The 27,137-nt window shown below is 45.9% G+C and overlaps 2 protein-coding genes across 4 annotated transcripts in view; both read right to left on the reverse strand.

Annotated features, from left to right (window-relative positions):
• The window catches only part of SAG (S-antigen visual arrestin), a 28,154-nt gene extending 8,828 nt beyond the window's left edge, over positions 1 to 19,326 (reverse strand). Inside the window, exons 1-16 of the mRNA XM_074964048.1 lie at positions 19,300 to 19,326; positions 18,357 to 18,471; positions 15,845 to 15,993; positions 14,647 to 14,813; positions 13,987 to 14,047; positions 13,834 to 13,878; positions 13,277 to 13,470; positions 10,652 to 10,711; positions 9,601 to 9,668; positions 9,281 to 9,416; positions 8,762 to 8,846; positions 6,885 to 6,957; positions 3,588 to 3,725; positions 3,177 to 3,254; positions 1,327 to 1,350; positions 802 to 866 (exon numbers count right to left, since the gene is read on the reverse strand). Of these exons, the coding sequence (XP_074820149.1) occupies positions 802 to 866; positions 1,327 to 1,350; positions 3,177 to 3,254; positions 3,588 to 3,725; positions 6,885 to 6,957; positions 8,762 to 8,846; positions 9,281 to 9,416; positions 9,601 to 9,668; positions 10,652 to 10,711; positions 13,277 to 13,470; positions 13,834 to 13,878; positions 13,987 to 14,047; positions 14,647 to 14,813; positions 15,845 to 15,993; positions 18,357 to 18,391 (1,378 nt within the window). The 5' untranslated portion in view covers positions 18,392 to 18,471; positions 19,300 to 19,326. The remainder of the gene's footprint in view (positions 1 to 801; positions 867 to 1,326; positions 1,351 to 3,176; positions 3,255 to 3,587; positions 3,726 to 6,884; positions 6,958 to 8,761; positions 8,847 to 9,280; positions 9,417 to 9,600; positions 9,669 to 10,651; positions 10,712 to 13,276; positions 13,471 to 13,833; positions 13,879 to 13,986; positions 14,048 to 14,646; positions 14,814 to 15,844; positions 15,994 to 18,356; positions 18,472 to 19,299) is intronic.
• Positions 19,327 to 20,684: 1,358 nt separating this feature from the next.
• Positions 20,685 to 27,137, reverse strand: part of ATG16L1 (autophagy related 16 like 1) — a 28,275-nt gene continuing 21,822 nt past the window's right edge. For all 3 annotated transcript variants that reach the window (XM_074964050.1, XM_074964049.1, XM_074964051.1), the window contains 5 exons: positions 26,822 to 26,927; positions 25,866 to 26,015; positions 25,401 to 25,448; positions 22,624 to 22,725; positions 20,685 to 22,221 (listed from right to left, as the gene is read on the reverse strand). In XM_074964050.1, the coding sequence (XP_074820151.1) occupies positions 22,128 to 22,221; positions 22,624 to 22,725; positions 25,401 to 25,448; positions 25,866 to 26,015; positions 26,822 to 26,927 (500 nt within the window). In that variant the 3' untranslated portion in view covers positions 20,685 to 22,127. The remainder of the gene's footprint in view (positions 22,222 to 22,623; positions 22,726 to 25,400; positions 25,449 to 25,865; positions 26,016 to 26,821; positions 26,928 to 27,137) is intronic.

Here is a 27,137-nt window from a genome sequence, read left to right on the forward strand (position 1 = left end):
GAAGAGACAGAACTCTGACCTGTGCTTCAGCAAAAAGGTAAAGCTGAAGTGCAGGAAATGGGGGGGGAGGGAGAGAATAATAGAGTTTAACATAATATTACCTCAGCACCCACCTGCCCATTACATATGTTTTGAGGTTATCTGGCACAGCACACTCAGTTCAGGTCTCTTCCCTGCTCGGGAGGAGATTCTTCTGCTGGGGGAGGAGGGGTTTAATACAATAGAGGTCTATAAAATCATGACTGATGTGGAGAAAGTGAATAGGGACATGTTCTGTACCCCATCCCTTGACACAAGAACCAGGGATCATTCAATGAAAATTAAAGGCTGCAGGTTTAAAAACAAACAAGGAAGTATTTCTTCACCCAACACACAGTCAACGTGTGGAGCTTGATGCCCCGGGATGTTGTGATGCCAAAAGTATAACTGGGATCAAAAAAGAATTAGATAAATTTACGGAGGGTAGGTCCATCAATAGCTATTAGCCAAGATCGTCACGGACATAACCCCATGCTCTGGGTGTTGCTAAACCTCTGACTGCCAGAAGCTGGGACTGGACAACAGAGGTTGGATCACTCATTAACATCCCTGTTCTGTTAATTTCCCGTGAAGCATTGGGCACTATCCATTGTTGGAAGACAGGATTTTGGGCTAGATGGACCATTGGTCTGACCCAGTATGGCCATTCTGATGTTATTTTGAAGTTTCCCCATAGCAGGAATCAAGGCATTCATAGCAGGCATCATAATATGCAAGAGACTGCGACTCATGGTGTAAGGTAGGGAATGTGGCATTACTGACCTCTTATGTTCGGCTCCTCAGGCTTGGGGTGCATGAGACGGAATGGAAGCTCTGTGCTGACTTCACTTTGGGGAGAGAAGAGAATGCATCATACCTACATGCCCATTAACTCCTGTTCTAGTCAAGCCTACACCTCCCCAGTACGATCTACCCATGTCTACTAGATGTGAAGTCCAGTTCCACCCATCTCTAAAACTCAGGTACATTCAAAGCTCCCCGCCCCCACAAAAACCAAAACCACCAAGTTCAGATTTGCTTGCTCAAAACCCAACTGCAGCCATTGCTGTCCTCTACCGTTGGTTCTAGCACAAGGCCTGCGCTTAGTCCTAAATTAGTTGTTTTGCTCCTTTCTAGAGGCCGTGCATATAACTAAAGCATAGACATCTTTATCACACTGGAGTATTCAGAGTCCTTTGATCTAACAGGTTAAGGGGTTTTTAATTTATGCGGGGGGTGGGGATAGGAGGAAAAGTGTCATGGCCTTGATTGTGTCGTTTGGAAAGGCAGAAAACGTAGCAGCTTTACCTGGAGGTGAGATCTCCCAGCATGCTAGGTAAACAGAAAAACAAAACGTGCTTGTAATGTGCCCTTTGCTCCATGAATACATCCAAACAAGACAAAGCCTCCAGCTAACCAGCCATGCCCTATTCTCTCTTCAGTCATCTAGCACAATGGCTCTCAGACGGTGGGTCTCTGATGGTCTGGAGCACTTCCAGGTGGCCCATCTGCCAAGCTTCCGCACAGATATTTCCTGCTTACTGGAGCACAGCCCAGGATCCTAAGGCTTTCAAGAGGTTCTTTAGGCCAATAAAATTAGAGAAACCCAAAGCACATCTCCGCACCCTGCATTGTTACTTAATGTCTATCTTGGCTGGGTGTTTCTTCTGTGTAGATTCAGCTATGATCAGTTCCGCAGAGGACACCAAAATTTGAGGTAACACACACACACGAGTGAACCAAAGTGAGCTAGAGAAATTAGAGCAGTAAGGACTGCAGGCACGGAAGAAAGATTCCATATTAACATAAAATCCTAATCACCAGGGTGGGAAAGAAAAAGCACACACAAATGGCGGAGTGGGCACCACCAGGAAGCCTCATCCCATTATATTGCAGAGAGTTCATTTTCCTCATCTCCTTAACACCGTCTCAGTATTTTTTTGGGGGGGGGTGGGGGGGAGGTATAATCAAGTGCTGCAGTAGCTGTAGGAAAGGGGTGGTGGGATTTGGAATGGGAGGAGAGTTGTCCATCAGATCTTTAGTAGTTCGATGAGTTTATGAACCACTGAGTTATAGCAGCGTCTCCACTGAATTCAGTTCCCACTGGTCCTTTCCCCACACCCTCCCATGTCTTTTCTCTCTTCTCCCGCACAATGCAATGCTCAAATATAAACATCTCTGCTTCAAAGAATTATGCAAGCAAGAATAAGAAATCAGACGGTAAAGAATCAGAGTAGGTGATACTTATAAATAAGTGTTACTTTGTCAGATCCATCCTGTGGACAGAGGGAAGGGGGTTCTGAACCTCAAACAGCAAATGTTCACAAGGCTCCATTCACAGCTGCCCCCTAAATCCACAGGATGGATCAAAACACAAGCCAGGAGACCATGCAAGGCAACACTTATTTTATCACAAGTACAAGCCAAACCATTGACCCTGATTTAGATTATAACAAGATCGAGACACAGAGAATCCGGTGATGCTGAACGCAAGTGCAAATCAACACTTCCCACCAGCTGAGAGTTATTCTTGTCCCCTTCCATATTGCCAGTGATATCAGGAAGCTGAACATCCCCCATAGAGCTAAGTAGTGGGGGATAATACCAGAATTTCCCAATAAGCTCAGTGGGTAGAAGGTCTGGACCACAGCATGTTTGGGCCCAAGGGTGTGCATCTCAGCCTTGTGCAGTAGGCAAGTGAAGACTTGGAGGTACATTTTTGATTGAAGCTTTATTTGCACTCTTACAGCATAAAAAAACAACACATTTTCAAAATCAGAGAGGAGGCTACACTCAGAATTGAGCTGCAGGGGCATCTAGCATCTGAGGAAGGTTCTCCCTTACAGATTGGGAAGAATTTAGGGCTGGCCAAGTGAGATGACATTGCCTAGAGGCTTCCATCCTCAAGACAGCATGTTCTAAACTGCACCCCCTTTTAGGGGGACCAGATAGCAAGTGTAAAAAAATCAGGACATGGGGGGTGGGGTGGGGGGTAATAGGAGCCTATATAAGAAAAAGACCCCAAAATCGGGACTGTCCCTATAAAATTGGGACATCTGGTCACCCTACCCCCTTTCTCCTAACTATGGACTGTCCTCTACAAAACGGGCACATTTTCCATCTCTAGTCTATACAGATACCAAGTGCATTGCTCTTACCCTGAGACAATGAGCTTCACCTTCACCTTGTAGGCAACCAGAATCCCCAGCACTGTCTTGTCTATCCCATCCTTAATACTACAGGAAAGAAAAAGAAAAAAAAAAGAGTAGGAACTACACAGTGCACTATCAGCACATGGCTAGAATCAAGCAGCCAAGTGAGCACATCCCATTCTCAGGTATTAAACATATTGAGAGAGACCTTGGGACAGCTGATACCCTTCCACACCTGGAAATATATCCTGGGGCACATACCAAGGTGAAATAGATCCCAGCCTGAATGAATATAAGTCACTCTTCCAACTTGACCTATACGCAAAACTTAATGTGATATTATAGGATATTCTCTCTCTACCCTCCCTTCCTCTTTGGTAATCTCTATCGGTTGGTACCCTTCAGAATAGGACTCACATGGTACTGGAAGCCAAGTTTGTGTCTTCATCCTTTAACTTTCCATCCAGTGCTATGCCCCGTTTGTCACGGTTATTTGCCAGCAAGGGCAGAAGTATCAATGTCTTGGTGATGGTACTATTTGGCTGCACTTTCTCCCTTAGAGTGGATTGGGGGGGGGAGGGGGGGAGGAGGAGGAGAGAGAAACACATTCAGTTTAAGAACAGATCTGGTTATGGGAATTTCAGAACAGATGATTGCAGAGCCAGGCACCAACTGCCCAATACTTTCCAGGAAAAAAAAAAGCCTTAAAAACAAAGCTATGTCTGGCTTGATCTACAACCAAGACCAGAAAATCCAACATTCAGGCCAGACCCTATCCACACTAGCAAAGCAAACTTCAAAGCATTCCTGAAAACTGAGCAAGTGGTTTCAATACCATAATCATTTATCTGGTTTTCACACATTAAGGCCAGAGGGACCATTATGATCTAGTCTGATCTCCTGCCACACAAAGGAAATTCAATTTCATCCAATTAATTTTCAAGCCATTGATTTCTGGTGGCACTACCCCATATCTTTTCGAAACACACCCAATCTTGATTTAAAGACTTCAGGCGAAGGAGGATCCTCCACCCTCCTTGGTAAGTTGTTCCAAGGGTTAGTTACCCTCACTGTTAAAATTTTGCATCTTTATTTCTAGCCTGAATTTGTTTAGCTTCCACTTCCAGCCATTGCAACTTGTGGACCAGTGGATATGTCTACACTGCAAAAACAAAACCACAAAAACCCTGCAGCAGTGAGTCTCAGTCGGAGTCAACTGACTCTGTCTCACAGACTTGCGCTATGGGGCTAAAAATAGCAATTCCCACTTGTGCTGGAACCCAGGCTCTGAAACCTGGCGAGGGGGGTGGGTTCATATCCCAGACTCCAGCCCAAGTTGGAATGTCTACGCTGCTATTTTTAGCTCTGTAGCCCTAGTCTGAGTCAGCTGACCCGGACTCAGACTCTCTGCCGTGGGTTTTCAGCTAGACTAGAGATCCTTCTACTGCTCCACATGTAGGCCATCAACAAGTCACCGACTGGATAAGTAAAGTAAACGGAGTTTCTTAAGTCTCACAATCATGTCAAGTAAACACAAACAAGCTCCCAGTGTGAATGAAATATCAGCAAAATAAGTTACAGTATTTAATCTCAGATCAAATCGATAAGTCACTCAAGGCAACAACTCTGCTTTTCTCTTTAATTACTCAGCCCTCTATCCCCTTGGTACCAGCCCCTTCTACATTACTGAATAGACCATTTAGGCTTACAACCTGGAGCCTTACACAACTCATGTGTTAGTCTGTTTTGTGTAGAGTGGAGCACTAATTCAGGACTGCAAAGCTCATTTTTTCCCCATCAAGCACTGGATGAGCGGGCAAGCAGGCCAAGGACTGGCATTTAGATAGGTCAGCAGGCTGTGCGCCAAGATCCAGTTGGTTACTTTATCTGGGCTATCTGGCAAAGATACGCTGGTGGACTTGGTGCAGATCATTAGGTTTGGGGATTTTAAAATTACTTAGAAGACACGAACATGGTGTTTGTTTTTTTTAAACAATAGATATAAAAATAATAGATAGGGAATCAAAAACAAAAGGTACAGCTCAATATACATAGCAGCTGTGGGCCCGTTTCTGCCCTCTCTGGGAACTGTATTCATAACCAAAGGCAGAATCAAGTCCTGTTTTCCTGGAAATTCACCCACCACTAGAAGGGACTGTTTTATGGTTAGTTCAGGCTAGAATGTTATTACTCAATTGTTGGTCTAATAAAATCTCACTCACTAGTAATAGCTACACAGCTACTGTGATCTTAACTACACATTGAAAACCAGGTAAATATATACAGACTGCTATTTTAAGAGATGCATTTCATTGACCTGACACTCAATTCTGAAGGCTCAATTAAAGTTATTCAGTTAAGCAGGTATTTTGGGGATGTGCCCCACAGTTTGAAAGCCTATAACTAATTTAATAAAATAAAATAGCCTCCTTGAATGGGATTGTCTGGCAGTTTCAGTGCAGGATGTGGCATAGCTGTTGTGACTCTCAGAAGAGTGATCTGTAAGCCAGCCATAGCCTGGGGTGACAATTACAAGTTATCATTTTGAAACTCCTTTAAAGATGGATGGGATGGATTTATGCTCTTATCACAGTCAACCTACAGAACTTGTTGCCAGAGGATGTTGTGAAGGCCAAAACTATAACAGAGTTCAAAAAAGAACTAGAGAAGTTCCTGGAGGACAGGTCCATCAATAGCTATTAGCCAGGATGGGCAGGGATGCAACACTATGGTCTGGGTATCCCTTGCTTCTGTTTGCCAGAAGCTAGGGACGGATCACTTGGTGATTACCTGTTCTGTTCATTCCCTCTGAAGCACCTGGCACTGGCCACTGTTGGAAGACAGGATACTGGGCTAGGTGGACCATTGGTCTGACCCAGTATGGCTGTTCTTATGCATTGGAATATCCCGCCTTTCAGATCCCTGAATGGAGGGCTGGGGCAGTCCCTGGCTGGTGGGAGAGGAGACCCCCATCTGAACGTAGCTGGGGGGGAGCGGGGCAGCGGCCGCTCCCCCACCGAGCAGAAGTGGCGCCTTTTTAATTACTTGGCGCCTTTTACATTTTACTCCCCCAGCGGTGCTCCGGGTCTTCGGTGGCGGGTCGGGGGGAGCGGATATAAAAAAGGCGCCACCCCCGGTACTCACCTGGCGGCACTCCGGGTCTTCAGCAGCACTTTGGCGTTGGGCCCTTCACTCGGTCCGGTCTTCGGCGGCATTGCGGTGGCTGGGGGGGGTGGGGGGGGTCCTTCAATGCCGAAGACCTGAGCGAGTGAAGGGCCCGACGCTGAAGTGCTACTGAAGACCTGGAGCGCCGCTGGGTGAGTACCGGGGGTGATGCCTTTTTATTTTAATCTCCACTCCCCCTGTTTTTTGCACCTGGCTACGCCACGGCCCATCTCGTGTCTTTTCCATTGTTTCAAACAAAATTACAGTCGGCAAGAGAATTCTCAGTGTATCAAGTGAACTGTTTTCATCCAGGGCATGGGGTGGAGAGAGAGAGAGAGAGAGAGAGAATGGGGCTGATCATCGAAAACATGATAGCTGACCTCTGTCAGCGTCCCCTTAGTCTGAGGGGTGGCAGGGCTGCACCAGGAAACTAGCTCCAGGCCATAGCTGAGAGCCTCTAATTTCTGGTGAGAGAAGGTACTTAAAAAGGGAGCGAAGGAAATGAGTGAGTAGGGTAGAGAAGGGAAAGCAGGACAATCAGATACTCACTGCAGCTCCTCCATTGCTACCGCCTTCGTGTAATAGTCACTCGAGTATAAAACCACATTGGCAACTTGCTCCACTAAGAGAGAGAGAGAACAAAAACAGGAGTGAGGGGACAGAATCAATGATACAGACACAGCATATAAACAATGTAAAAGACTACCCTTCTCAAGAAGGAACAAACAGGGACAGCAGGTAGGGCACATACAATTCACAGACCTCCCATATAACACAAGCTCTAGAATTTTACCCAGTTACCCCCATATTGTGTTCAATAATGTATGTTTGACTAAAACGCATCTTCCAGAAAGGCACAGGGTCCTGAAGCCATCAAAAGATGGAGAATTCACCACTTTCCTTGGTAGTTTGTTCTGAGGGTTAATCATCCTCACTGGTAACAATTTACACCTTATTTCTAATTTGAATTTGTCTGGCTTTAGATAAATGGTATTTTCTCCCTGTGGAGATCACAGTCAATCACCTCTTGATCTTTTGGATAACAAACAGATTGAGTTCTTTAAGTCTTTCACTGTAAGGCATTTTCTACCCAGCCCTCACATCATTTGTGTCTATTTTCTGCACCCTCCCCAATTTTTCAACATCCTCTTTAAAATGTGACACCAGAACTGGATGCAGTGTTCCAGTATCAGTCTCCCCAGTGCCGTATGCAGGGGTAAAACCGCCACCCTCTTCCTACTCACTCATCCCGTTTATACGGCCAAGGATCAGATTCATCTTTTTTGTCGCAGTATCGCATTGGGAGATCACGCTGAGTTGCTTGTCCACTATGACCACTAAACTCCTTTACAGAATCACTGCTTCCCTGGATATAGTCACCTATTCTGTAGGTATGGCCTGAATTTTTTGTTCCTTGATGAACGACCTGGCATTTGTCTGTATGAAAACACATTTTGTTTGAATGGCCCAGCTTACCAAGTCACTCTGGTAAATGGTGCAGACAGGGCAGTCCTACATTCTGCCCGCCTGTGTGTTGTCTGCAAATTTTATCAGCAGTGATGTTATATATACTTCCGGATCACTGATAAAAACATTGAACAGTGCCAGGCCCAGAACTGATCCCAACATAACCTCACTAGAAATAACCACATTCAATGATAATTCCCTGTTGACAACTTTAAAGTGTCCTGCTGCTCACTCAACCTCTGCATCTCACATATTTAAGCCCATCACCTTCCCACACAGGAGGCAGCATGATTTAAAGCACTGGACTGGGACTCTGGGGACCTGCTTTCTACTGCCAGCTCTGCCACCGACCCGTTGCCTGGCCTTGGGCAAGTCATTTGCCCTCCTTGCGCCTTTGTTTCCTCTCCTATCCTTTGTCTCTCTCTCACTAGGTGTTCGTAGATGGCCCAGTACAATGGGGTTTTAATTTTAGTTGTGGCCTTTAGGTGTTACCATAATACAAATTAAAGCCAAGCAGTACTGGAACTGAACCTCAATATCCTGCCTTTGACCTTCCTCAGGGAGAAGGGGGGGACCCCTTCAGTGCTCTAAGATGGGCAGTCTCCCATAACAAGAACCCTCTTGCCAGCTGTCATTTCGCTTGTAACAGTGATGGGCCGAAAAACAGTGCAAAATCATGCGCACTTTGAAAGGGCACGTCGAGAGCTGTCACAGCCACAATTCCTAATAGAGGGCAATGGAGGGACAGGGTGACGGCTCTGGAGAGTCCCATTTCCTGAAGGGCAGCAGAGGCATGGGAGCAGCATAGGGACACTGACAGGGCAATGGGATGGAGCAGGGTGACCCCACGTCTGTCTAAGTGAGGGACACTAATAGGTTCCAGCTCTGACGACAGGATGAACACACAAACCCCACGCTGCGTAGCCCCCACGAGATTAAGGACAACAGCAAAAACGTACCCAGCACTCTGATCTTCTTCACTGTTTTCTCTGTATTGTTGGTCACGGTGACAGTGACAGGAATGGGCTCGCCATGGTAAAACACCTGGAAGAGTCAGATGGGCTCAGCACTTGGCGCACAACCGAGCAGAAGGGCTTGTACAATCTAAAAAAATACAATTCTAGTCCCCCTGTGGACTGATCATGGGGCATCAACTACTCCAGGTACATGCAGCCTCCGTGCCTACGGCCTGACCCGAAGCCCACTGAAGCCAATGGGAGTCATTCCACTGACTTCAGTAGTCAGTCACTATTGAATTGTGTAGCAGAGCACCAGTGAAGGAGCTCACGCACTCCATTCCCGGCTACTGCTGACAGCAGCGACTGAGAGAAATGGTGTCAGAGCACTTGAATGTTAGAGCAAATCAGAACAAACTGAATCCAGGTGCGAATGTCTCAGGGAGGGGGTTTGGGGGCAGCAAAGCAGGTATTTGCTTCTGAGCAATGAGCAGATGAAGCTCTCCGGGGCAGGCTGCTCACCTCTTTACTTAGACGTGCTCTCAGGTGCAGTGGCTTGCTGGACATGAAAAACTGCCAGGTGGTCTCAGCTTGAGGTTGGGGTCCTGGTTCTTCTGGGGCAAACTGTACTTTACGGATCAACAGGCGTACAAAATTCCTGAGGAGTGGCAAACAGAACTGCAGTTACACAGAGCAGACCCTCCTACTTCACTGGAGTGGTTGTTCACCTGCATTCACATCCCTTTCGGAACATTTCCGATGGAAGGATCTGAACACCAATACCTGGAGCAGAGCTGAACCAGCGCCAAGAGACTGTCCTGATTCCACACACATTCTGTTACCTTTTGGGAATTCGCTCTTCCACGTTCTCTGTACAGAAAGCTTTCACCTCAAAGTCCACCCCGCAGCACTGCCACAGAGAAAGAGAGAGAGAAGCTGTGAAATTTGTTAAGTGGTTAGCAGCCTTCCTATACAAGAAACTCTGCAGGTGTAACACCCAGGGTTTGGAAAAATCTTCCTGAACTTGACAACTGACACCTCCAAGCCTATTATGTTTCCTTGTGAGGCAAGTGCTATCGACTCACTCCGAGCAACATGCCCCATGTTTCTTAAAGATTAGCCACCTGTCCTGTGTTTCTAAAATGACTAACATCAGTCCCATTTAGTTCTCTCTTTAAAGATTTGTGAAACCTTTTGCTAACATATTTCTATTGTTAAGCAGACATACAATGCATCCCTGTGACCTCCAGTGTCTGCCCAACACCTTCTGCATCACTTTTTCATAAGTCCAATCTAGTTGTTTGGACAAGTATCCAATATTTTAAAATGCATTATCCTTGAGTAACAGCTCTTGTTACCTAGTTACTCTTAACAGGGGTTTTTTTTTTACCCAAACATGTAACACAAGTTTCTTCCACATATATTTTAAATTAATGGGAGATCTTGGCACTTGGTCTAAAAAAAGGCATTAGATTTCAGACACTTGAGTGAGAGAGTGTGTGATGTGAGTGAATATTTAACACAAGCTTGTCTGACACCACACTTATTTCATTTGTGGCCAACCCCCATCTCCTGTAGTATTCTGAAGGAAATGGAGTCTCAGGTTTCAGTGAAATGCTTTCCGCCCCCAACTGTTATACTGCTATTGATCGGTTACTAAATGAGACTGGATACTCAAAATGCCTCTGACTCCATCCCACTCTGGCTTATTTCCTGTTGGGTGGTTCACAAGATGGCACAATTCCACATCTCCAGTGATGGAAAGTACATCAACTTCTGTGTTACCTAGTTCTTGCTCTCAAAATATTTGAACCAAATATGCATCTCTTGCTCTTTCCTGTGAATTTCTTCCCCAGTAGAAGTACTGAATATATGAAACCCTGTTGGTCTCACCTTTCCGACATCATTAGGGGCTGGTTGCAGGGAAACTGAACAGGGCAGATAGTCTGGAAACTGAGGAAAAAAACAGAAAAATTATCCAGATCCCCAACTCTATTGCTCCTAAAATGATACAGCGCTCGTGACAGGTGCATGAGTGACAGCTTGAGACAGCACAGCCCATTAGTTCTCCATAAAAGACGAGCCTGAGCAGCATCAAGGCAAGCGTCCCCACATTACCCTGCCCAAGTGCCCCAACCAGGCACTGGAGGACCACTGACATTGTTAATTGTATTCCAATAGTGCCTAGAGAGCCCAGCTGAGAGAGAGGCCCCATTGTTCTAGGCACTGCACACATGTAAGCTCCTTGGGGCAGGGACTTCTAATTTAAATAGGTAAGACAAAGGGTGGGAGGAGAAACAAAGGATCAGAGAGGGGAAATGATTGCCCAAAGTCAGACAAATTGGTAGCAGAACCCCAGGATTAGAACCCAGGACTCCTGACTTCCAGTCCAGTGCCCTACCCAGGGGATAATTCTGCTTCCATTTCAGGGGAGTGAGTGAAAGATAGTAGATTCATGTATGGGTCACATGGGCACAGCGACTGAACTAACGAGGCCAAAGATAGTGTTTGAGGACATCCGTCCATGGGGAACTGGACCAAGATCACTGGAACAGCCAGCAGAGAGTAAGAGCGCTCAGTCGCTTTTGGCCTGGGCAGGACGTGAGCTTGTGAGGAAAGGCTCCAGCTCTGCCCCGCTGGAACGACATGGCCTGGAAGTTCTACCACCTGCGCCACTCTAGAAATCCCAACAGTCTGAGCTTGGTGGAGGTCTCCATTTTGTCTTTGAATGGTTAGTAGACATGTCACAAGCCTAGACTTTGCAGAGTCAATTGAAAGCCTATTTGCTACAGTATCAGTATATGGCAGATTCTAAATTTGGATTCCACTAGATACTATGGTCTCTAAGGCAGAGTGAAGGGGATGGGATGTCTCTGGGGTAAGAAGAGGAAGCAGACATACGGGCTGTAGATCTACTCATGTTAGTGTTTTCTATAGCACCTATCAAAGTGGTATCTAAGACGTTCTGATGATACAGTGACAAGCACCAGTATAAGCACCTAGACAGGCTGGTAGAAGAAGATTGCACGGTGACATTCTGAGGGGACTTCACGGAGTCTCTGGGCCAGACATGCATGAAGAAGCTTGGGAGCAGGCTAGCAACGGTGTCTGGGGAGATAGCAGGTGGGAGGATAAGGGCTGGGGTAGAGGTGCTGACAGACTAGGCAGAGGGAAGGAGCCGGGCATCCTGAAAAATGGCCACAGAAGTGGTAGCAGCCAGGTTAAGTATCTGACTGCCACTGAGGCCTGTAACCTGGGTGTCACCTTCAACTCTGCTCTCTCACCGGAGCAACATTCAGGCCATTTCTACATCTGACTGCTTTCTCCACACAGCATCTTCAAACTCCAGCCCCTTCTCTTGTCCACACAGCCAAAACTCTTGTCCAAGCCCACATCACTTCACTGCAGTCTTCTCCTTTCTGGCATGGATTCTCTGCTCCCCCCAACTCTATTCAGAATGCTGCTGCTAAGATCGCCTTCTTGGCTAGTCACTCTGACCACGTCAGCCCTCTGAGGCCCGCCTCTGACTCACCTCCACATCAAATACAAACTTCTCGTAACTTCTTCATAACTCAGTCTGACCCCACTTCACGGAACTAGAAGCCTACCTCACTGCCAACCCTTGCCCTCCCTCTCCAAGCATTCCCAGCCTTTTCCTCCACCGGCCAACTTCTTTGAATCGCATGCTTTTTCATATGCTGCCCCACAAGCACAGGAAAAGTTCCCCACTAAAAGCCGTACAGCCACTTCCTTACCTTTTTCCATACCCCTCAAGACGCATGTCTGCTGTGGAACATCCAAAATCCAGCCCGCTGCCCATAGCCACGCAGGTATCAAGTGGTCACTTCCCTTCTTTCCTTCCTCTCTCTCATATCCCACCCCAGTAAAATATTTGTAATCATTGCAACTAATAAAGCCGGGCCAATTTGCCGCCAGATTCATTTGCTTCTGTGTTGTAGCCACATCCCCTATTCTTGACCATGCGTGTCTTGAGACTGTAAGACCTCGGGGGCTGTCTCTGATCTGTGCTTATACAATGCCCAGCATAATGGGGCCACTAAACCCAGCTGGACTTTTGGGTGCTACCCAAATATAAGCAATAATTGTATTAACTCATTTTAATAATTATTCCAGCAAAACGTAGGGTTTTTTTTTACAAATCAGTTCCACAACTCAAGGCATAGACACATCCTCATGAGTACACAAGGCAGTAGTATAAGCAAATATTCTGGCAATAGGGGAGCGAGACACATAGGTGGAAACATTAAGGGCTTTTATTGTCATAAAGTCATTATGGTTCCCTGTATAAGGAATTTTTTTGTGCGAAGTCAGAACCCCTCCAGTTTGTTAAATCCTTAGCACACTTGGGGTGGTAAATAATGGTTGCCATCTAACCTCTGACTCAAAGTTAGAGTTTTAGGTAACATTAATCTCCTCTTCAGATTATCATGGAGTGCTGACAGGCTGGATAATAAGGGTCAAGTAGAAGTGGGTCAGAGGCTCATGTGAGCCACTTACTGTTAAAACAAAAGGATAAGCATTGTTCCCCAGCTTCTTCATCAGACATTCCTGCAATTGGGAGAGAGATTCCCATTTCTCCACTGGTGGGTACAACTGTATCCTAGAGAAAAAAAGATCCTTTCGGAAGGTCAGACCCATCACATCAATGTCTTCTTGGCCATACCGGAAAGCACAGGTCAGAGTCACATACACTGGAAAGAACATACACAGTAGATTACACTTTCAGTGAGCAGCCAATTCAGAGATTCTGAGACTTAGAGACCATCTGTGTTACAATTATGGAGTCCAGGAAAACAGTTACAACACTGTTTTGTCCCTCCCCCCGGCCCTGGTTCCAATTCATAATATAGCAAAGATCTTAAGTTTGTTTTGTAATGAGACTGAAGTCTTGGACCACATTCAAACAGCATGTCCAACGACCGGAAGTTCTCTCCCCAGGATGAGGTGAATTTTGCGTAAGCCAATTAGAGCCCTGAAAGCAGGAGAGATCCTTGCTTTGCAGTGAGAGATCACTGAAGAGCTAGCAAACTCTGAAATCATTTAAAACATCAAACCCTTCTTCCCCTTGATGATCTCGGGATCCACTAATAAGACACCATCTAGAAAGAAGAAATAGAAAATAGTAAATGTTAAGCAGTATGGGGGAAAAATAATTGGGGTTTATTAAGTCAAAAAAACCTGTAAGAAGAGCTTGTGTCTGGACTTACCTACAGGTTCCACACCATCTATGTGGTCAATGAAGTCTCGTTTTCCCAGGTAGATAGTCACCTGTAGGAAGGAGACAATGCAGATGGGGCAAGACCAGCCAGGGCATCAATCCTGCCAAGAGCTGAGCACTTTAGCCCAATTGAGCAAAATAACTTTTAAGCATATACTTAAAAAAGATAAGCACATGAGTAGTTTCCGTTGAAATTATCAGGACTATTCATGAGCTTCAGTATTTAACTGGAGCAGGGTAAAGGGCTCAGCACGTTGCAGGACCAAACTCCAAAAAGCACCACACAATTCCTTGTGTCTGCCGCACAGGAACTGTACAGTGAAGGACTTTTGCCTCAAACTGGAAAGACGGCGAGTCAGTCTTGATTTAGGCATCTGGGCAGCTAACAGAGACACGTCCAATGAGGTGGTGGGGAGAGGCGTTGCCATCCTATGTAAGATTGGTCATTATGTTAACATGCAGGTAGTCCACTTTATCAATTCTGTAACATAGCCAACCACTAGGGCGTGAGTATAAATCAAATTATTTTCAAAAGAAGTGGGGTGAAGACAAGTGTCCCGTAAATAGATCCCCAGATAAGCAAGGCAGTGGCCCTGTCCACCCCTGGCTCGACCTGGTGGGTATGCATGCCAATTACTGTGCTACTTACAGCTTTATCACGGGACATCTTCTTGTAGACAACATGTGATTGAGGGGGACTGGCGTTCTTCAGAGAAATTGAGGAAAGAGTAGCCACCTTATGAGACTCAGCACAGCTCATTTCCACGGATGGGTGGGACACTGGGAAAGAACAAAGCCTTCCAGCAGCAAGAGATCCTTGGACAAGTGTCAAAAAAGAGAAGATGAATGAGATTATAGGTACGTTGAATAGGATCCAAAATCTTAATGCACTACATTGTTTGGTTAAAACAGACTATTCCCTCTGAAAACTCAAGTCAACTCTGGAGCTAGGGGATGGTTTCCCTTTTATTTTACCCTCTCTCTCTGCATTAAATTGGAAGCTTAAATGAAAAGTTCACTTTTCAAGCTACCAATGGGAGTTATGAAGCTAAATTCTCACACAGATGGCTTTTGGAGTGGGGGTGGAGAGTAAGATAAATAAGCACAAGCAGAAGCAGGCCAAACACCTGATCAGATTTTTTTTTTTTTTTTTTTAATTTGACCTTTTAACTCAGACTGGATTTTTTTTAAAAAACAACAAAAAACAAAAAACCAAACCAAACCAAAAACACCCCGTACAGTAGGGAGAAAAAATTGCAGAGTTTCCATTTTTTAAAAGTTTGTTAGAAAATTCAAAGCAAAACTATTTAGCCTTTTGATTGTTCAGTAGGTGCATAGTGGGGTTCAGTTTCCCTTTTTCAGTATTGCCTATTTTGATTGATCTTAGTCACATGATAGGATTATTTATTTCAAAAATTTAAACCTTTCAACTTCTCAAAGTTCAGTTTCAAAAAAATCCTTTTGAAAATTAAACTGGGCATTACAGAAAACGAAAATGCTTGCAGATGTCATCTATTTTTCAACCACTTCTGCTTCTTACGTTACCCTGTGAATCTTTACAATATGGCATGACATTTATTAGGAACTTACACAACACAGACACTCAGAAATTAGTTTCTGACTCCCTCCGAGAAAAAGCTGGTCCTTCTCTTCACCTTTGGAATCAATTCATTGAAGGAAGTATTTTGGAAGGCCAGGATTAAAGAGAAAAATTAAAACCTTCCCCACCTTTGCCAAAGTGGGAGCAGCTTTTCTAAGAGCAGTATGGAATTCCTTGGGGGAACACATGAGCCAGAGGATTTGAGAAAGAGGAAACTAGGGAAAGAAACAGCAGTATCTTTAAATACCTTGCAGTGCTCCAAATTCCACAGCAGCCACCAGAAGAGAAAGTTCCCAGAGCAATAAAATAACTCCTTCTAAACCACTGAACAAAGGTAAATTTTCCAGGCAGCCAGGTCCTGCAGCTCTTCCCTGTCTGTGGGAGTGACTCACTAGCCTGCTGGTGAAAAAGGAGGTATTATGTAGCCTGAAATGAAAATGGGTTTCTGGTTCTTATGCCCAGATTTTCAAAAACCAATCCCCTTCAAGCAGCAAATATTGTACCTGGATTAAGAACAGATCAGCTAGGTCAGCAGTGCTGGCTATTACTTACGGGACCCCAGATCTTCAAGAGTCTACAGTGCCATCCTACCAGATTCATCGGGTGTAAAGTCAGTACAGATTTATATGGAGCCGGAGGGTTATGGAAAGCAGCTTTATTCTAAAGCTCTTTCTCCATCTCTTTCTCTATTGGGGCTGCAAATCATGCAGCCTAATAAGGAGCTAAACAAAGGACTATTTGTGCGACATTGAACTTGCAAGCATTAGAACAAATCTCTATAAATACAAGCTATTCTAAGAGTTGCAAGTACATCATCATTAGATATGTTATTTCCACAATTGAACTGTAGAGTTAACACAAAGCTTATCTATTGTTGTGTCACTGATATCCCTCAGGCACATTGTACAATAGTTTATGTTGGTGGCCCACCCACTGTTTTCTTCAATTGGTTTATAAAGAGGAAATTACACATGCTCAATACATGTTTAAAGATGTACAATAGAGATGAGTAATTTGATCAATTTAGCTTCTTTCTGGTCATGAAGGGTCTGAAAATAGCTTTTGCTTTTCTTAAATTTCAATTTGATTTTGTTCACACAATAATTTGTGGTTTCAGAGTAGCAGCTGTGTTAGTCTGTATCCGCAAAAAGAACAGGAGGACTTGTGGCACCTTAGAGACTAACAAATTTATCTGAGTATAAGCTTTCGTGAGCTACAGCTCACTTCATCAGAGGCATCTGATGAAGTGAGCTGTAGCTCACGAAAGCTTATGCTCAGATAAATTTGTTAGTCTCTAAGGTGCCACAAGTCCTCCTGTTCTTTTTGTGAATAATTTGTGGGTAATTCATAGCTTGTAAACATTTCAAAAGCAGCTGTGTTTGATACTTTGGTGGGACGTTAGTTTTCACTGGAGAGATCCCCTGGCCTTCTTTCCATTCCCCAACTGAATTAAACTCTTGCAATCAGGGTTCCAGTAAGCACTCAAAAAGTCAAAGTTTGTGAATATTCACCCACATTTGCTTAGAGTTAGTAGCTGCTGCAAAACATCCACAGGTGGGATTTTCACAAGTGCCCAAGAGGTTTACCTGGGACTGTGCCACCAAATCCTTTAGATAAATCCCACCCCTCCTGTCCATAAGAACTTGACGAGAATATTTGGGGAGAGTAAAAATGCCTGCACCCCTCAATTCCATTTTTATTTGAGCAAACATTTATAGGGTAGAGACCAGAGGTGTTTCCCCAGGTCTAGCACTCACCACTCTGTCACAGAACAGGCTGGGAGCAAGCTACTCTTGTTGAGAGCTTCCCTGGTCAGCACTAGGGGTGGGGTGGGGTGGGGTGGGGTTGGGAAATGATCACCAGCACTTCACAACACAGATAGGGCCTTCATTTACTTTTGTGGAGTAGCTAGCACAAGTCCCTGATGCTGAATGAGGCCTGAGTGCACTACTGCAATGATGGACATTTTAGGAACAGCTCTGAGGTGGTTCCACCCTTCCCCCATACTTCTAGGAGCATTGATGTCTGAAGAGAGCAGAGAGCTATTCCAGGGAGACAATCTCCCATAACTGTGCCAGTAAGGCAGAGCCAGCTGTTTATTTCCGGTGGCGTGGTGTGCAGAGCAGACATATTTTACTCAAGTTTGAGCTGAGGAGGCAACTACCCACCAGAAAAGCCTATTCAACCAGAAGAAATGCCAGATAGGGATGAGTGGACTTGCTGGTAGCTCTGTTCCTGCAGTGTTTCTCAGAGCCTGTGGGTTCATTTCAGGTGGAGTGCAAAACCAGTGTGCAGTCAGAACCTCTGGGAAGACCCTGTCACCTTCTAGAACAGAGAACCAGGCAACTCTCCCCACCAACTTTGTTCTCTCCCTTTCTCCTCTGCTGCCTCCACCACAAGGCTTTTGGGGAAGAGGGCACCATGGAGCTCAGTCATCCCCTCTTGGCAAGGAGGCAGAACAAGAATCCGACAGAACCCTGTCTGGCTCCTCTACTTCTTGCTAAAGAGGATGATAAAGGCAAGGCAAGCAGAGGTATCGACTAATCCCGGTGACAGGAGGACCCAATTCCACCCCCTTTCCAGCAATCCTGCCACTCAAGATTCTCTTCACCTCCCTGCTCCCAGTTATTTCTAGCATGGCATTGCAGCAAAGGGTTACAGGCTAGGGGAGCTGTTCTTTGTTGATGGCAGTTCCCATTTCATATACATTTTTCCTTTCCTGACTGGGTCCATAGTGTTTCACTTGGGCATAGACTCACCTGACTCCCAAATAGAGAGGCAAGAGTAAGGACATTAAGCCTCCAAAAGGACTCCGGAAAGCTGCAGCTGCCTCCTCAGAGGAATGTGAAATGGCTCCTCCCTGGTCTTCAGAGTCTGAATTGGAAGATGACAAATTTCTCCAAGAAAGCAAAGTAGATCCCACTACATCCTGCTCTTTAAAGCCACCGTAATAAGAGTGGTGAAAAATCCACTAAGGATCCCCCTAAAATGAAAAGCCAGGGCAAACTCTCTGTTCCTGAGTTAACTGAAAGTATAGCTGACATGCGAGAGGCTATTAGCAGTCACTGTCTCTGTCAGGTCTGCTTCACTGGACCAGAATTCTTGGCCTGTCTTTGGAAATAGCAGTTGTTTGGAAGATAACTGAGTGCTCACTACACAGAAAGCAGAGGTACAACCTCAACTAATTAAACAGGACTTGCACACAAGGGGAATGCAGAAGAGTGGAGTTGGTCACTTGATTTACAGATACATACCTCATAAACAACTATGTATCTTTTTAGAATTTTAGACGTTTTGACCTATTCTTACCTCTCGTTTTTATATGGGTTCGATGTTAATTTACTTAGTAGCATCCAACAAGCAAAACATTTTCTGGCATCAGAACCTCAAACCCAGTTACTGGGTATGTTGTAGAAAAATACAAATATGCCAACTTAAATTATAATATCTTAAACCCTTCCTGATCCTCCCCACCACAGCCTGCAGTTCTTATTAGGGTAGAGTTAATCCCCTGGTAATCTTTCATTGCACTGACTCATCACTTAGCGATCTGCTTTATCTGCAATACCCCTGAGGTCAGCAGGGCACTGGGCAGATGCCCTCTTAGAAGGACCTGGAGATGCACACTTTACTGCAGGAAGCTTCAGGGAGCGGACAACAGACAAAGAAAAATGTGCCTCTAAAATCCAAAGGGGCTTTTACCTTAATTGTCAGTAGAAATGCAACTCTGTTTTTGTCATCTTTGCTCTGCCTTTGGGAGTCAGGACCATCAGCGGAGTTTCTTTCCACACCAAAACAGGAGGTGATTGGCCAAGGAAGCTTCTTAACTGTACAAGTAGTTTGTCCAATATAGCCAAAGGAGGTGAAGGCTTTGCTCCATTACTCCAGTGTTGGCACAGGGAGTTACTTTAGTGTTGAGTGTATAGACTGGGGTGGCCAACCTGAGCCTGAGAAGGAGCCGGAATTTACCAGTGTACACTGCCGAAGAGCCACAGTAATACGTCAGCAGCCCCCCCATCAGCTCACCACCCTGCTCCCAGTGCATCCCAGGCACCGGCAGCCCCACCCATCAGCACCTCCCCCTCCTTCCCTGTACCTCCTGATCAGCTGTTTCAGGTGCAGGAGGCTCTGAGGGCCAGAGGGAGAGGAGCGAGGGCACGGCAGGCTCAGGGGAGGGGGCGGGAAGGGGTGGAGTGGGGGCAGGGCCTCTGGCAGAGCCAGGGGTTGAGCAGTGAGCACCATCTGGCACATTGGAAAGTTGGCACCTGTTGCTCCAGCCCAGGAGTCGGTGCCTATACAAGGAGCCGCATATTAACTTCTGAAGAGCCGCATGCGGCTCCAAAGCCACAGGTTGGCCACCCCTGGTCTAGACAGTCTTTATCCACATTTTTAAGACCATGTTGGGAGACTGAGGGGCAATGTAATGATCCAAGCAATAAGGGAGGAACAGACATTTCACGGCAGAAAGTGTCTGAGAAACTAGTAACTGATGGGGAGTTCTTGAATTCAGTAATTCATCCCACACCAAGTATACATCAACCTTTCAAGCCTTGACACATGGCCAGCCCTCAATGCTAGAAGCTTTAAACAGTGTGACACTGGATCCTGTAACTTCAGTTTCATGGCCACATTCTTGATACAAGACGAGGTAAATCGGGCTCTCAGACAACGGATACCCACCGGAGAGATCTGTCCAGCACAGACGCTGACTTCCCCCCCCAGTGGGTGCTCCACCCCCGCTCCGCCCCAAGGTCCCACCCGCTTCCCCGATGTCCCCCTTGCTCCACCTCTTCCCACCCCCCTCCTCCAGCCCCCCATCTGAGGTCCCACCCAACAGCTGTGACCGGTGGTTGCTGAACAACCCCTATTGTTTTTTTTCCCCATGGATGCTTGAGTTCCAGAGCACCTACAAGTCGGTGCCTATGTGGTCAAGTACCCCACCACCACCAGACCCAAACCTAACAGTCCATTGAAACAGCAAGGTGGGGAGAGAAGAAACTGGATATTGGTTCCTCTTTCTTTCAGGGCAAGAACAAACACAAACAAATGAGGAAAAACGTTGTGGGTTTTAAAAGCAGAACACAGGTTTATTTACAATCAAGTTCTGGTGGGCAGCTGAATAAATAAAAGATTTGCCCTGTATACTCTCAACTCCCCTCTGCAGAAGTTGTCTGAATGAAAGCCTGGGTTAGAGAGAGACCTCTGTCCTAGGAATAACCCTCTTTCCTAACCCGTCAAAACACTTCCTTAGAAAACAAGCTCAGGAAGGAAGCAAAATAAAGTGCAAATAAAAAGATGACAGAACGCTGGTGGCTTGTCCGAGGCCCGTCTGAGGTGGAAAAGTTTGGCTGGATAAAAGTTACAAAACATAAAAGTTAGCTCTCCTCCAACCACCTCACATATTTAGATGCCTGAGGATACAGGGTGTAAACCCTGTTTGATGGCACAAGAAGGGCTCAAGCACAAAGGAGAATATTGCACGTGCTCAGAAAGGGGGCAAGTGGCCTGGGATCGCCAGCACCAGAGCATTACATTCAGGATTGAATCCCATTGCTCCCCTGTGCTCCACCAACAGCCTCCAGTAGAGAAGGATGGATGGACAGCAGAAGAGACTATACCTTTATTTCCTGGTACTGGAAGTCTTGGTATGGATACATTCCTTGTCACAGCAGCACCACCATCCCCACTGCAGATGTTACACCTCTTCTCGTCCCTCCCCTTCCCCCCACGCCAACAAAACTGGAAATATACTGATTCGAATTAAAATTCTCCTTCACCCGCTTCTTAGTACTTCTGCTATAGGAGCTATTGGAGGGAGTTTTAACAAAGATGTATCACCCCTGAAGAATGGACAGTTCCCTGAAATACAGATCATAATGATGCAGGGAGTTCTCAGATTACCAACTGCCAGAGATACCATGTCAGAATTGGAGAAGCCCCAAACTCAGCCAACACCACAGGGGGCAGAACTGCCAGAGCAACAGAAATGTTTAAATTAGTTTACAACTGTTCCATCACTTTACAGACTGACTAGGACCCACCCTGTCCATGTTTCAGAATGCCCTCACCCCATGCCTAAGCTACTCCATGGGAACAGAACACGGGAAACAGGACATGCATTAGGTCAGAATACATGGTAAACGTCTTTCCAACACTTCCAAGTCAGAAGTGCTGTACATACATTTGTATAATAGGGTATTTGGCACAGCTGTCCGGTGAGGGAATCTGGCTAGTACCTTCGGCTCCATCCAGTGCATAGATACTGCATGTCAAGGCATGACTAGTAGTATTCGCCATCCAAATCAGCTGACCCTGAGGGTCAGCAGCATGCTTTTAGGCAGTAAAGGGCTCCGCCTCCAGCTCCTCGTCTTTGATTGCCTGATTAGAGCTCTCCTCTGATAGGTGAAGCCCACTGGATGAAGCCCAAATGCATGAAGGATGAATCTAGGCTTGGGCCTCCATTCTGTCCAGCTCTGGACTAGCATCCTCCCAGTGAGAGACATTTGAAACTGTCTTTCATCTCCTTCCAGTCAAAATTCAGACCACAGGACAGCCTTGTTTCCTTTGTCCACACTGACCACATGTGCACCGGCTGGTGACCATGCCACTGCATTGATAGAGGAGCTGAAAGGAAGCCAGGTGTCAATTTAGAAGAGATTCTAATTTCACAGCAGCATTTAGGACAAGAGAAATTAAACGCCATAATTTCCAAAACTCATTCCTTTTCAGATCTTATTTATGATACCTGCATTTGTAACAGCCTCCCAGGGATATTCAGAGTATATGATACTTAATGCCCTGATTGTGAACAAGCAATCCGACAACAAAGCACAAATTTCATAGCCTTAATTCCCACTTTACTGGCTATTGCCATGAATCCACAGAGAAGCTGCACATAAATATCCCATGCACACTGGTATGGGAATGGAACTCCGCATTTGCAATCCCACATCTCCTCACCACAGGTCCTATGTGAGCCATAGCTCAGACCCTGAACCAGTTTAGTCTGCAAGCTTCCTGTCTCACCTGTGATGCTTTGCGAGAGTTCTCTCTACTTTCCCAGTGAGCACATTCCAGATGTACAGGACCCCATCAGCTGAACCACCTGCCACGTAGCTACCATCAGGGCTATTGAAACACATTCAGTGCAGAAGAGAAAAAACAATTTATTTTGAAGTTAGCAGCTTTTGTCCCCACGCTAATTTCTAGAGTTTCCAAAACAAGCAAATTGACATTAGTGGTCTGCACTTGCAAATATTAAAGTTTCACCAGCTCTTATCCACACTGATTAGCAAGATCGAGAAGTTTCCAGATCATGTGATGATGTAACCGCTGGGTGGCTGGCATTTAAAGATAAACATTGGTTTTTGTGAAATCTACTTACGCCAAAAGGGTGACTGTGGCACGTCACTTCATCTCTGTGCCTCAGATGGGGATAACGACGCCTACCTCCTTTGTAAAGCACTTTGAGATCAATGAATAAGATGTGCTATATAAGGTAGGTATATTATTCTATTCGATTCCTAACATTAGACACCGAAAAAAGTCCATCATAATAGCAGCCAAGGGCTCCTTTGTGGTAGGCACCTTTAACACATAAAACAGTTCCTCCCCCTGAAAGCTTGTAATCTACAAGGGGGAAAAAAAGGAGGTGATGGGGAAGGTTGACGCCTAAACCTAAACAAAGTGGTTAGGATAAGCCAGGGATCTCAAACACGCGGCCTACGGGGTTATTTTCTGCAGCCCACCAGCTCCCCGCACCCCCTCAGCATTTACCTAGAGCAGCTCTGGCCCGGTGCCCACCGGGGACAGGGCAGGCTCCCTCCCTGTCCCCGGCGCCACTCCGGGAAGCAGCCGGAACCTTGGGGGGAGGGGGAGGGAGCCTCCACAGGGTCCTGTGTGTTGCCCTGGCCGCTCCTCCAGGTACCTCCCCCATTGGCCGCGGTTCCCCATTCCTGGGCAATGGGAGCTGTGGGGGAGGTACCTGGAGGAGCGGCCAGGGCAACACACAGACCCCTGTGCCCCCCCGCAGGTCCTGGCCACTTCCTGGAGCAGTGCAGGGGCAGGGCAGGCAGGGAGCCTGCCCTGCCCCTGGTGTGCACCGGGCGGGACCAGCCCCCGTACCCCTCCTGCACCCCGCACCCCTGCCCTGAGCCCCCTGCCACACCCCTGCACCCCTCCTGTGCCCCCTGGGGGCAGGGAGGGGGCGGAGTTGGGATTTCAGGGAAGGGGTTGGAATTGGGACAGGGAAGGAGTGGGAAGAGGCGGGGCCTCATGGAAGGGGTGGAGTGGGGGCGGGGCCAGAGCAGCGGGGAAGGGGGACAGTCAGTGGTGCGGCCCTTGGGCCAATGTATTAGTCCTCAGGTGGCCCTCGTGGTCATTTGAGTTTGAGACCCCTGGGATAAGCCATATCTATACACACTAAATTTAGCCCTAGCTTTTTTCATTGCTTTAAGTATTTAACCCTTAAACCCTTACCTGTTCCATTGCTTAGATCTTAACCTTTCTATTTTAGTTTTATATTTAATCCCTGTTAGTCATATTTAAAAATCTTAATGTGGGTTTTTGTTTTTTAAAAATCAGCAGAACTGGTAGCACCTTCTATACTTAAGGTTCCGCAACAATTCCTGTTAAAAGACCCTGTTTTCATTTACTTCTGACTTTGCCAAACATTAACCATTTGGACTGAAGTCTTCCTTGTCAGGTGTCTGTCCCAGACTGACTATTTTTACTTGAATTTCAGCAAAAATGGTTCAATCGTTTGAGAAGGATATTAGAAAAATGTTTCCATATTAAAACAATTCTTTCAACATTTCACTGAGAAGCTCTATCACCTGCACGCTTTGGAATAAGAACATATAGTCTAAGGGAGGGGTTGTCACCCTGGTTTCAGCGATGTGCCTTTTCTTGTTCCCACGAAAAGCTACCCAGATTCAGACAAATTAAAGCCTACGAAAAACTGCAATTCACAGATGCTCAGTAGATACGTGTTAGAACTTGCCAGCTAAATTCTCTGAAGATTCCATCTATAGTGGAATGTTCCAGCCCAGGGTCACAGGGGCTGAACAGGAATTCCCTGCAATTGCTATTCCTGGCTACTATGACATTGGACACCAGAACTGGCAGCCAGGTGACTATCCCTCTTTTGCTCTCAATGCCCTTGCTGGTGGTGTCCAGGCAGTGTGGAGGAGGAAGTAGCCTAACTCAAAAGCAGAAGGGAGACCCAAGAACTGGCTGAGCCAGGAGACTGGCACATGGGGCTTAGGAGTGGGTGGAGAAGAAGAGGAGAAGATTGGATGACAAGCCCAAGGTGGAAGGAGACTGTAATAAGATATAATAAATATGCACTGGGGGCCAAATTAAGGTTCCATGGACAACCTTAATTCTGACATTTTTCTGCTTTTCAAGGCCTGACTTTCCAACATTAACTTTGTTTTAATATAGGGGGTGTGCAAACTATATGGAACACTGGCTATTCCCTTTTTCCTGATTTTTTACAAACGGTGAGTTCTTTTGGTGTCTAATTGTAGATACCCAAGTCTGAAAACAGTTTTGCTGACTGCCCAGTGCTAAGTGTCCCCTTTTGTCTTATGACTAGTGTTAATGGCTACCCTACTGCTTGCGTTGTAGCACAGGTGATCAAGAAGCAATCAATGCATGCTGCCGACTGGTAATTAGCTTGACAGCGTATGTTGGTTTGGAACTTTGCCCTCAAATGTTACTGCAGAATTTGCAATAAACCAAACAGCTGGCCCCCACTCCCATCCCAAACTTCACTCAGTCTCACCAGTTTGGCCTCTTACCTGAACACGACTCTGGTCCAGTCAGATCCGCATTTGAATCCCTGGGCACTGAAACAAGTTGGAATCAGGTAGTTATGTTTTTAATATGAATCTTGGGAAAGCTAGCTCCTCCTCAAGACTAAATGAAGATTATTGCATTGACTAGGATAAATTCTACATTCTGTTTAACACAAGCCACCTCTCTTTTTCCAACCTAATCAGTAGGACTTTTCTCCCCAGTGAGGGGGACAAACGGTCTTCTTCGAAGAGGTGGAGACAAAATCTTGACAAAATAGATCTTTGGTGTCAATTCATGGATAATGTGCAAACTACATCGTCAGAGACATGGCTCCAAAGGCTTTCACCTCCCCACTGAGGGACTAATTGGAAGGTTTTCATTCATAAAGGACAAGGGCAACACCAAAGTTACAATTATGCCACAAAAATCCAGCCACCTGCCACATACCTTACTGGGATCACACTCACCTGAAAGTCTGTTTGACAGCATTGACTCGCAAATCAATGATCTTCAGCAGATCATCTCGGGAACAGGTCAAGAGCTCTGTTCTCTCTGGGTTCAGGTCTAAAGCTGTGATCCTCCCAAACAGTTCCAGCTCCTGCACTATGCTCTCAGTCCTGAAGACAGGAAACAGCATGGGTAACTAGGCATCAAGGATCTTTACTCCTGGAGGAACACTGCGCCACTGTGTGCGACCAGAATTCCCATCCCCCGCAGAAAAATGACTCTGACAGGGAAGCAAAAGGAAACCGCAAGAGGGGGTCAAGTGCCCCTCCACAGCAGCCCAGGCATGTCATTTTGGGCTCCCAGAGCAGGGTGATCTCTCACCTCCGTGCAGCCAGTGCCTGTGCTCCCCACTACCATGCTGGAGCCCTCACATTTTATTTATTGACAAATAAAATATGCAGAATTTTTATTTTTTAAGCACAGAATTCCCTCAGGAGTAGATCCTGTCACATGAGCATCAAAATCTGTATCCTAGACTTGCCCCGGTGCATGGGGATAGGAGAATAAGTATCCACTATTTGTTCATTATCCACTTCCACATTTCCCAACTAAAGTCTCACATTGTGGATATTTTGTCCCTAGCCAAGGACTGTTCAGAACTTCCTTCAGAACCAGCTAGTGATACTTAAAACTGGCCAGAAAGATAAGAGAACAATGCAAGATATTTCCTTACTCAGGGGCTAATCTGCTGTCAATATATAACACAACATGCTACTAATAGCTCAGAGATCAAAACAGCAGTTCTATCATGTGCAAAAAGGTTATTTATTCTTGATGACTTCCTCATATTCCTGTAATAAATATTCCAAGCAATGGAGAACTCAAAGAATGGAAGGGTCACAATTCACAGATTCATCTTATGTTCTTTAGCATTAAATTGCTAGAGAATCTAACCCGTGTCAGAGGATAGTTTTACCTGATGTCCCAGAAGCGAATCTTCTTGTCAAAATGTCCACTCATCACACACTGCTCTGTGCACACTATATCATTGCAGCTTGATCCTGCAAATACTGTTTTTATACCTTTAAGAAAAAAAAGGGGGAGGGAGGTGTCACTAACAACACAGTCTCATTCCCATTGTGCTGTACAAGTTGATAGCAGTATTTAAAAGTCACACAACAGCAAACATCAAAATTCTGTAGCTGCACTGAAACTACTGCCCCGAGAGGAGTTTGGGGTCACGGGCAGTGGGGTGGGGACAGGTGAGCTCTGTCTTAGAAGAAACTGATTAC

The sequence above is a fragment of the Natator depressus genome, chromosome 9 (assembly GCF_965152275.1).
Source record: "Natator depressus isolate rNatDep1 chromosome 9, rNatDep2.hap1, whole genome shotgun sequence".
NCBI lineage: Eukaryota > Metazoa > Chordata > Testudines > Cheloniidae > Natator > Natator depressus.